General features: G+C 37.6%; 1 protein-coding gene across 1 annotated transcript; it reads right to left on the bottom strand.

The window, feature by feature from the left end:
- Positions 1–5,793: 5,793 nt before the first annotated feature.
- Positions 5,794–10,256, bottom strand: pdia2 (protein disulfide isomerase family A, member 2). Its single transcript, XM_079463266.1, has 11 exons — positions 9,976–10,256; positions 9,142–9,348; positions 8,929–9,062; positions 8,625–8,762; positions 7,975–8,091; positions 7,764–7,889; positions 7,299–7,496; positions 6,652–6,772; positions 6,393–6,574; positions 6,144–6,272; positions 5,794–6,047 (listed from the first exon to the last, which is right to left on the bottom strand). The coding sequence occupies exons 1-11, from the start codon at positions 10,229–10,231 to the stop codon at positions 5,982–5,984; spliced, it is 1,674 nt and encodes a 557-aa protein (XP_079319392.1). The 5' UTR covers positions 10,232–10,256; the 3' UTR covers positions 5,794–5,981.
- Between the last annotated feature and the right edge of the window lie 305 nt (positions 10,257–10,561).

Below are 10,561 nucleotides of genomic sequence, written 5' to 3' on the forward strand. Positions count from 1 at the left end.
TTTGTATTGTGGTTGTGATGTTGTAGTTTTGAGAAAAACTGACATGTCAGTATTGTGAAGTGTTGTATGTCTCTTTTTCCCTTTGTATATATGTGACAGCTTGAATCGGTCGGCCCATTCTCCTCTGACCTCGAGCATCAACAAGGCATTTTCGCCCACAGGACTGACGCATACTGGATGTTTTTCTCTTTTCACACCATTCTTTGTAAACCCTAGAAATGGTTGTGCGTGAAAATCCCAGTAACTGAGCAGATTGTGAAATACTCAGACCGGCCCGTCTGCACCAACAACCATGCCACGCTCAAAATTACTTAAATCACCTTTCTTTCCCATTCTGACATTCAGTTTGGAGTTCAGGAGATTATCTTGACCAGGACCACACCCCTAAATGCATTGAAGCAACTGCCATGTGATTGGTTGATTAGATAATTGCATTAATGAGAAATTGAACAAGTGTTCCTAATAATCCTTTAAGTGAGTGTATATATACTTATTTTTTCAGCACAAATTGGGTTAATTACAGTACGTCTTATTTCACTTTATTTGACTTTTTAAAATGTGTTATTAATAATAATAATAATAATAATAATAATAATAATTATAATAAGAAGAAGATGTGTATTCCGTTATGCATACCTTAATGTATCCACTGACAAAATCAGTCACATAACTGTTCAGTTCTTATAGATGTGATGACGGATCAACGGAACCTATATTTATTTCCACTTTTCACCACTTTAATTCATTTTTTAAACTAATTTCAGTGACGATAAGAAAGAAAACTTGTTGAAAGAATTTTCCAGCCTGGGAGTTAATCATTACTTATACCATAAATTTGTTCATTGGTTGTTGTTCACAGACATCCCTCAAGTCATAATCATGACCAAGGTAGATGAAGCATGTCAACAGGTTAAAAGCAACAATAGAAATGTCTACAGAAGCAGAAACATTAAACAAAAGGTGACTACTTTACCTGTTTTCGCTATAATGCTAAACACATTTTTCATCTGGAAAAATATTAACATGTAGACAAAGGAGAATATACTGAATATAATATATATCATAGGTGGAGCAGTGCCATGCTAGACTTGGAGTTCCTTTGTGCACCATCTATCCTATAAAAAACTACCATGACGAACATGCCACTAACACAGAACTGGATATTCTGATTTTAAATGCAGTACTAAATATTGTTAACTTTGCCAACGATTATGTGAAGGACCATAAAGACAAGATAATAAATGCCCCTTAAAATGAAGACTGATGTTTAACAACCCTGAAATAATTAGTAGCCATTCTTTAGTCAACCGCTAGAGGGGGCCACAAGACCAGTTTTCAGGTTAACCTTTGGCAAATTGACTTTGCTATATTTCTTCGTGTAAAAATAATGAGGCAACCACACAAGAACACTGAATTAAGTTAATTGTATGTGTATCTCATAACAGCTTCACTTTTAAATATTTTTTAACAACATTTACATTCAATTTTAATAAAACGTATTTGTCTTTGTCTTGTTTGTTTTATTTTTTGGTGTCAAATACCAGTTTCAGCCCATGTACCTGTCACCCATTTGTGACACCCATGTCACACATGAATGGCGGTTTGTGAAAACAAGTGATTTTTTCATTGTGCCAAATGCAGAGAATTGTGTGTAGTGTTTTGAAGAAAGTGTATTTTAGAACTGCAATGTGAGTGCAAAGCAGGAATTGTGCTTGTAGTTTAGCAGAATTGGTTCAGGGGGTTGGTGCACGAGTTACGTGTTGTGGTCATTGTGTCTCAAGTGCCAATATTTGTATGTAAACAATTGAGAAAAACTGTAATTTATGTGTTTAAGTGCAAAATCTCTGAACAAAAATGTTTTGACATAATTGTTAGCACAGAAAGCTCACATTGTTTTACAAAGACCTATATGTACTACAGTGCGCTTTATCCTTTACCTATCTTAATTAAGGACCTCTGCTGTAACTGTTTTCCCACAGAAATATATCATTTTTTGATGCTTACCAAAGTTTGATAAATGGTAAAGCTAGTATGTCTACTACTGTGTTTATTTAAGTAAGGCATGAGTGGAGTAAAAGCAGGTTATTATATTTTACAAAGGATAATGTGTGAGTGTGAGAGGAAAAATGAATTTGAAATACAATTCATGGTACAGTAAAGTGGATGTCAGATGTCCATTTAAGTCGAGAGGACGTGGTGTTGTATGACAGAAATAGCTTCCTTTAAGTTGCCTATGCAAGTACTTAAGGTATGCCTATTGTGCGCCATCTACTGTTTGGTCGGTAAAAGTTTTTTTCTATAAAAGTTAAGTGGGGACTTGTTGCTAAATAATTGATTAACATAAATAAAATATATTTAAGCATTTTAGCATTGGACAGACCTGAACACTTTAGTTGTTCACTGGTCATATCAAGCTTCTGAAACCAGTCTGCACCAAACAGGTCTGCTTGCTGTTGAATCATATCTATACACAAACATGAACCAGAATATGTGTTAAATAAAAGTTAATAAAGTAAAATAATAATAAAAGTTGCTTTCGTAGAAGTTGATGAAATGTTTTAAGAAGCATCACTGCCAGGTGAAGAACGCACCTGTGGGAGGATCTGAGACCTCAGAGTATGGGAGTGGTGACTTCTCTGGAAGGCCTTCAAGGATGGGAAATGCATTATTCTTATGGTAAGAGGAAGGTGAGGAATGTGGGGTGGTGCTCTCGGCAGCAGCAGGATATGATGGGGTGTCCATTTTTTTAATCTATCGAAGCATAAGTGAATGGAAGTTCAGATTTGAGTTTAAATTTGATAGTAGAAAATCAATGTAAATTGACGTGCTCGAAAAGAACCCAGCTTTTCATCAAGGCAAAAATGGAGTTGTTGGAAAAACTGTAGTTGTACATGATTTGACTGGGAAACTAAATTTCTGGCATGAACAGAGTTTCCTTATTGTTTTTAGTTAAGTTTTAGACTTTAAGTTTAAGCCTTTAAACACTTTTGTTTGTGAAATCAATAAATGTGGTAAAAGGTTTATGTTAAGTTAAAGGGATACTTCCCTCAAAAATAAAAAATGATGTCATCATTTACTCACCTCGAGTTGTTCCAAATCTGTACAAATGTCTTTGATATGATGAACACGGAAAACGATTTGGAAAAATGCTTGTAACCAGACAGATTTCGCCCCCATTGACTAGTAGCATAGTAGGAACATATACAATGGTATTGTCAAAAGTGCCCCAGAACTGTTTGCTGTCCTACATTTTTCCAAACGTCTTCTTTTGTGTTCAACAAAACAAAACAAAGATAAAGAAATGTTCCTACTATATGGGAGGTAATGGGGGGCAAGATCTTTTATTGTTTAAGCGCTTCATAGGGATACAAAGGTGATCACAATGTCTTTATATGTTGGATGCTCTTCTCTTCTGAAGAATAGTTATTTTTTAACAGCCTTACCGTTCTGAATTGTAATGGACATTTTTATTTGAATTATGTCTAACCACAATTTGCTGGAATCACAATTTACATGGCATCATTTAAGCAACATAATTTTTCTCGTTTCTATTGAACTGCATTTATAGTGAGCTGGCAATGTTCTGTCTTTCCTCAAGTTATATCTTTAGTGGCCTAAAATCATTAATGTTTAACACAAGTTCAATTGAAATGACACAAATTGTTCATAATCTCTCATTACATGCGTTTCTCTTCTTAATGTACTTGAACATGTTGTCTATTCTCCTTCAATGAGTGTATCATATATTATTAGCAGATAAAAACAAGAGCTGAATTATTCTTACCTGAGTGTCAAGATGCTTCAGTGTATTGTGACATCTGTGTCTTACTCACTCCTTTTTAATCCTATCTTTACATTCCATTGCAGTAAAAAGGAAGGTCGGTAGTGAACCTCCCAGATTAAAATAGTAAAATAAATGCCTGACACAATGTATTTCCTACTTAAAGTATTTAGTTAAGCTGTGTCTATACTTGTTATAAATTGTTGTTTGGCATCCAGGCTGTGTCTTTAGAATACATTAGGATATAGACATTGGAAATAAAAGATAACACGTTTACACCATTTCTAAATTACACGTTTTAAACCGGATTCTATTTGCTTTAGTCTGCTTTAAATACAGTGTTGTTTTTCTTGCGTGTGTAATCACACATCACTGAGAACAAAAGCATAACAACAATGCCTTAAAGTGATGCAAATTCCTTGGAATAGAGCATAACAAGATTACGAGCACTTCCGCGTAACGAGAACGCGCAACAGGCTACTGATGATCCATAGAGCATAACTCGAATGCGCGCAGTATTAATGACATGTACGGACTGCGTGCCTTTTAACTTGGGCACAAAGTTTGTTCAATGTTTACATTTGATTATGAAAAATGATGTGTAGATTTTGTTTCATTAATAAATGCCTTTCGCAAATTAAATAACACCATGGGGGACAGACAATGTAACTAAAAGAGTAAACAGAAAGCAAACCAAAAACTTCCCGCGAGGGGGCAAAACTAGAGACAGAACTGAACAGGAGATACTTATAACAGGCATCTTGGCCGACTAGATTTACAGGGATCTTGGCCCACTAGAGTTACAGGGATCTTGGCCCACTAGATTAACAGGGATCTTTGCCCACTAGATTTACAGGGATCTTGGCCCACTAGATTTACAGGGATCTTGGCTAAAGAGGGATCTTAACCCACTACAGGGATCTTGGCCCACTAGATTTAGGATCTTGGCCAAAGAGGGATCTTAACCCACTACAGGGATCTTGGCCCACTAGATTAACAGGGATCTTGGCCCACTAGATTCACAGGGATCTTGGCCCACTAGATTTACAGGGATCTTGGCTAAAGAGGGATCTTAACCCACTACAGGGATCTTGGCCCACTAGATTTAGGATCTTGGCCAAAGAGGGATCTTAACCCACTACAGGGATCTTGGCCCACTAGATTCACAGGGATCTTGGCCCACTAGATTTACAGGGATCTTGGCCCACTAGATTTACAGGGATCTTGGCTAAAGAGGGATCTTAACCCACTACAGGGATCTTGGCCCACTAGATTAACAGGGATCTTGGCCCACTAGATTCACAGGGATCTTGGCCCACTAGATTAACAGGGATCTTGGCCCACTAGATTCACAGGGATCTTGGCCCACTAGATTAACAGGGATCTTGGCCCACTAGATTCACAGGGATCTTGGCCCACTAGATTAACTGGGATCTTGGCCCACTAGATTCACAGGGATCTTGGCCCACTAGATTCACAGGGATCTTGGCCCACTAGATTCACAGGGATCTTGGCCCACTAGATTCACAGGGATCTTGGCCCACTAGATTAACTGGGATCTTGGCCCACTAGATTCACAGGGATCTTGGCCCACTAGATTCACAGGGATCTTGGCCCACTAGATTAACAGGGATCTTGGCCCACTAGATTAACAGGGATCTTGGCCCACTAGATTAACAGGGATTTTGGCCCACTAGATTAACAGGGATCTTGGCCCACTAGATTCACAGGGATTTTGGCCCACTAGATTAACTGGGATCTTGGCCCACTAGATTCACAGGGATCTTGGCCCACTAGATTAACAGGGATCTTGGCCCAGTAGATTCACAGGGATCTTGGCCCACTAGATTAACAGGGATCTTGGCCCACTAGATTAACAGGGATCTTGGCCCACTAGATTAACAGGGATCTTGGCCAACTTTGAGAGTAAGATTATTTTGAATGTTATAAAGGACAGTTATACAACAACAGAGTTTTATTCTTTTTATTTCATTTAAATATTTTTTTATTTTGGGGTCCTTTTATGAACTGGATGACATGGTTTCATGAAACTCACTCATACAAATTTTCTTTAACAGAATATTGTAATTAAAAAAAAAAGTTCCAAAAAAAAGAATTTTTATAACTGAAATTGTCCAGTGCAGAAGTGACATTGCGATACATGGGCTCATGCTGCTCATTTCAGTTGATTTATCTTGTTTTACAGCTCATCCTTGCTGGTTTCATTTGTAGCTTTTGGGGACTCCACGGTCGGTTCAGCTGACACCTGAAGGTCACAAGGAGAGTTTGAGACACACCAGCACACATAAATAAATGACACTATTAAAGCTGTTTAATGCCCATTTATACACTTTTGACTTACATCATCTTTATCCTCATCATCATCTTCATCATCTTCATCCTCTTCATTCTCTCCTTCTGGTAACACTCCACCATTATCCAGGAACTTTGAGAACGTCTCTAAATCCCTCAGTCCATTATAGTCGACAATCTGATTTCATTTAGAGAATTGTGTTTTTTTAGTACCTTCAAAGTCATGTTTCATTTCACAATGTTTTAAAGGTGAAGTAATCCTTTGTTATAATTAACGCTGCATCATTTTTTTGTTCACCTTCTTTTCAGCCACAGCAGGAAAGTATTTAAACGTGGGAAATCCCTGTATTGAGACCACCTCCACCTCATTTTCTGTGGCATCCATTTTAGCGATGATTATATTCTCATGGTCTTTGTACTTCTCACCCAACTCATCCCAGATAGGTACCAGCTCCTTACAGTGGCCACACCAAGGAGCATCTGTGAGACGGAAACACAGACCACGTTAGTGGGGGTTTGCATGCTTTTATTTGAATTTGAGAAGCGGCGTAACTTACAGAATTCCACAAAGACATTCTTAGTGCCATCAAAAGCCACTTCGGCAAAGTTCTTCCCTACAAGGACTTTAACAGGATTCTTGTCCCAGTCTTCTGGAATTTCTTGACTCTTCAAATAGGGCTATATTGAAAGTGTTTTATTAAACAAGTTGACAAACTTTCTTGGTATACTCTTTAAAAAGTGCAGCGTTACATTTAACATGGAAAGTCAGATGAGATTTCCAACTTGGTACTTTCGTTGACATTGGACCCCCATTTTACAAACACTGTGACAGACACCATTCACACATTGTAATAGGTTGAAAGGTTAAAGTAAACATCCACTTTTAAGCAAATAACATGCAATAATGCGTTAAAACTCTGAAAAAAACTGTCTAGCAAACACCTGAAGATGTTCAAAACAACGTAAGTACTGCATAACGTTGTTTACTCCTCTTTAACTTTCTTCACAATCATACATTTACTAAACTTACGGAAGTGTTGCCGTTTTCTTCACTTTTATGAGGTTTATCTGCCAGAAATTGTAAATGCAGCATTCGTGGGGGTGACATTTTTATTATAACTTTTTACAAATTTTATCTTGACCTATGTCAAGTTAAAGGTACATATTCTATAAATGGAAAAGGATGGTTAAAACAAATACACACCTTTACTGTACCATCCAGCACTCCCTGGCAAAACGCTCTTAATGTGTCTTTATTGATGACTGTTCCATTCATTGCGTATTTCATTACGGTCTCTGTGTTGATGAGGCGAGTAGTAGGAACATCATTTACAGAAAGACCGAAGTATTCTAGCACGTGGACCACTTTGTCAGATGAACTGTCAAGCTTGATGAAGAGCACCTAATAGCAGGAATATTTTATTAAAAACATGACTGTTGACTTCTGAATTAAAAAGTGCATATAGCATAAACGTACATTAAACGGCACAAACAAATGTGTGTAGTATACACTCTCAAAACAAAATGTGTTTAATAATAACAAATTTTTTGTTTAACACATCTTTTTAACACATTATTTGTCATTTCATGTTGAAAAAGGGAGAACACAGGCAGAGTTCAAAGTAAACACACAGTTTTTGAAGTGTTTATAAATACTTAGAAAACTCACTTTGTCCTTAAACTCGCTGGCAACCACTCTAAAATCCTCCAGCAGTGCATTGTGGGATTCCACAGTTGAATTTATGAATAGAATAAAGTGCTTATGGATCTTGGAGCCAAAAATATTTTCAGCATTCTAGAACGAAAAGATAAAAGTAAAACGCTTAACCGCTTATAATTTTGTTGTTTTAAGTTAGAATAGTAACTTTAATAGGTGTTACCTCTTCATTGAATGTAATAACAAGCTCTACACGGTTGGAATTGATGAAAGAAATCAGGTCATCCTTGTCTAGCTTGTCATCTTTGGAAAGCAACATATCTGCACGCTTATCATCAAACTAAAACAATTACACAAAGACTTACTAAACATTTGGCAGATAACAGATTAAAGGAACAGTTCACCCAAAATGAAAAATGTTGTTTTCATTTACTCACCCTCAAGTTGTTCCAAATCTCTATAAATGTATTTGTTCTGTGTACCCGTGCCAATTGAACGCGCCCCGAAAAAAGAAATGATGCGTGACGTCGTCTGATTCGAAACACCCAGGATTTAGTTAAAGACAAAAGTGCCCCAGAACTGTTTGCTCTCCTATAGTCTTCAAAATCTCATATTTTGTGTTTAACAGAACAAAGACGTTTATTAAAGCTATTTCCAGTTATTTATTACTCTGTATGTTAGTCAATGGTGGCAAAGAACTGTTTACAAGCATTCTTCCAAATGTCTTTCTCTGTGTACATCTGAACAAAGAAATGTATGCAGACTTGAGGGTAAATAAATGATATTTTTGGGGGCGAACTGTCGCTATACTTTCTTTTTGTCTTAGAACTTCAGAAGTTTCATATTCAAGATAATATATGCCTTCAAAATTACCTTTTTGAAGAGCACCACTGCATCGCCCTTCACATCATACTTCTTAAAGAGCTCCGGATTACTTGTGATGCCAAAGTTGACATCCACTGCGGTTAAAGTTACATCATAAAAAGTCTTTGCATCCCCCCCCTCCAGATCCTGTTACAGAGAAAACTGAAGATTAGCCTGGAAACTATTGCACACTCATGCAAGAAGATCTTCCGTTATTACAAAATGCAACTTGAAAAACTAAAAAAATTGTACTTTGTATATTCTGATGCGGATATACAGGTTGCTGGATCCTAAACGTTACAAACATGTTTACCTGGAAGAATCCGACAACCACCACGTCGTTTGAGTCCAGCAGTTCATTTGCGCTCTTGACGTCACTGAGAACAGTAGCGCTCGGTCCTGTGTGTCGCTCCAGCCATCTCCTGATACCCTTCACAGTTCGCTTTCCTATGCAAATGACAAGATCATGTCTATACAAACCCTCAAATGGATGTCACATTGTGCATTTAAGCAAATCCAGTATTACCAGTAAAATCTATGGCGCTTTGCCTGTTGCCGTCTTTGAAGAATTTTATTGTGGGGAAACCGTCGACGTTGAACTCTTTGCCAAGTTCCCTCTCGTCTGTCGCATCGACTTTGGCCAGTCGTACATCGGAAGACTCTTGTTTGAGCTGTTCAGCCACCTCGGCATATATGGGCTCCAAGGAACGACAGTGGCCACACCACGGGGCATCTTTATAAACACAGGTATACGGAAAGTTGATTGCAAATCTTAAAACTTAAATTGCAATATGATTTTTTCTTACTTAAATATAATAAAGATTTCAAGCAAAAGTTGACGTGTTCTTTTTTCAAAGATGCAATTTGCGCTGAAAATCTATTACATTTTAATTGTAATTACATTCTATTTACAAATACATATTCTAAGTAAAACACATTTTATTCAACTAAATATCAGTGTGTAAAGCCCTGTGCATAGGTTGCGTAAAAATACTATTGAATTAATAGTCAATAGTAAGTTTCGTGTAATATAGTTTATGTCTATTTAGCTCTTTACAGCCTGTCTAAAGCAGGTTGTACCACTATGAATGACATTGCCGTAAAGTTTGCATAACTTAACCGCTTTAACCGTGAGAGAAATAACACCTGTGCTTTAAATAGATGATGTGTCAAGTTTGCGTCAGCATTTCAACTTTTTTTCCCCACTTCCACCACATGCACCAACTTTTAAGTCAATATGCTATACTTTCTTTTCATTTTCATTCACTTTTCTGCACGTGTCTTCCTTCTTTTGCAATGTCCCAAAATGCTCGCCGTGCGCAAAATAAGCGCATTTGGCCGAAGGATAAGAACGACTTACAAAACTCCACGAGCAGGTACTTGTTCTCACTCAACGCCCTGTCGAAGTTGACGCTGTGAAGCACCACGACGTTTTTCTCCTCTGTAATTTCGTCCGTCTTTTCTGGTTCTGGATGCTCTTCGGAGTTGTCCTCCTCTGTTTTCTCAACATGCTCCTCAACCTTTTCCTTGACGTCTTCCTCGACCTTTTGCTCGTCTGCCCTTACGCACAAGGCGCAGAGAAGAAGGGTGAAAGCCAGTGCAGGTAGGAGCCTCATGATCGGATGGTGCTGAAATGATCCTGTCCATGCTGCTGTCCGATCATGTGGTGCTGATAAGAGAGTCAACAGTGACGAGTCATTATAGAAAGCGTGCGTGGTGCAAAACTACTGGTCTCACTCCACGTGCTCTGACAGTTCCGTTCAGTTAGGCATTAGATTACACTGCAAATACAATATAAAGAACATGATTTCCTCTTTCTTTCTTTCTTTCTTTCTTTCTTTCAAGAATAACTCAGTGAAGTTGTCTTTAAGTGCGTTATCACATCTAATCCAGCATAAAAATGGAAAGCCTACACTGATAAAATGACAGCAATGTTGGTTTTATCA

Source organism: Barbatula barbatula (assembly GCF_947034865.1).
Source record: "Barbatula barbatula genome assembly, chromosome: 8".
Taxonomy (NCBI): domain Eukaryota; kingdom Metazoa; phylum Chordata; class Actinopteri; order Cypriniformes; family Nemacheilidae; genus Barbatula; species Barbatula barbatula.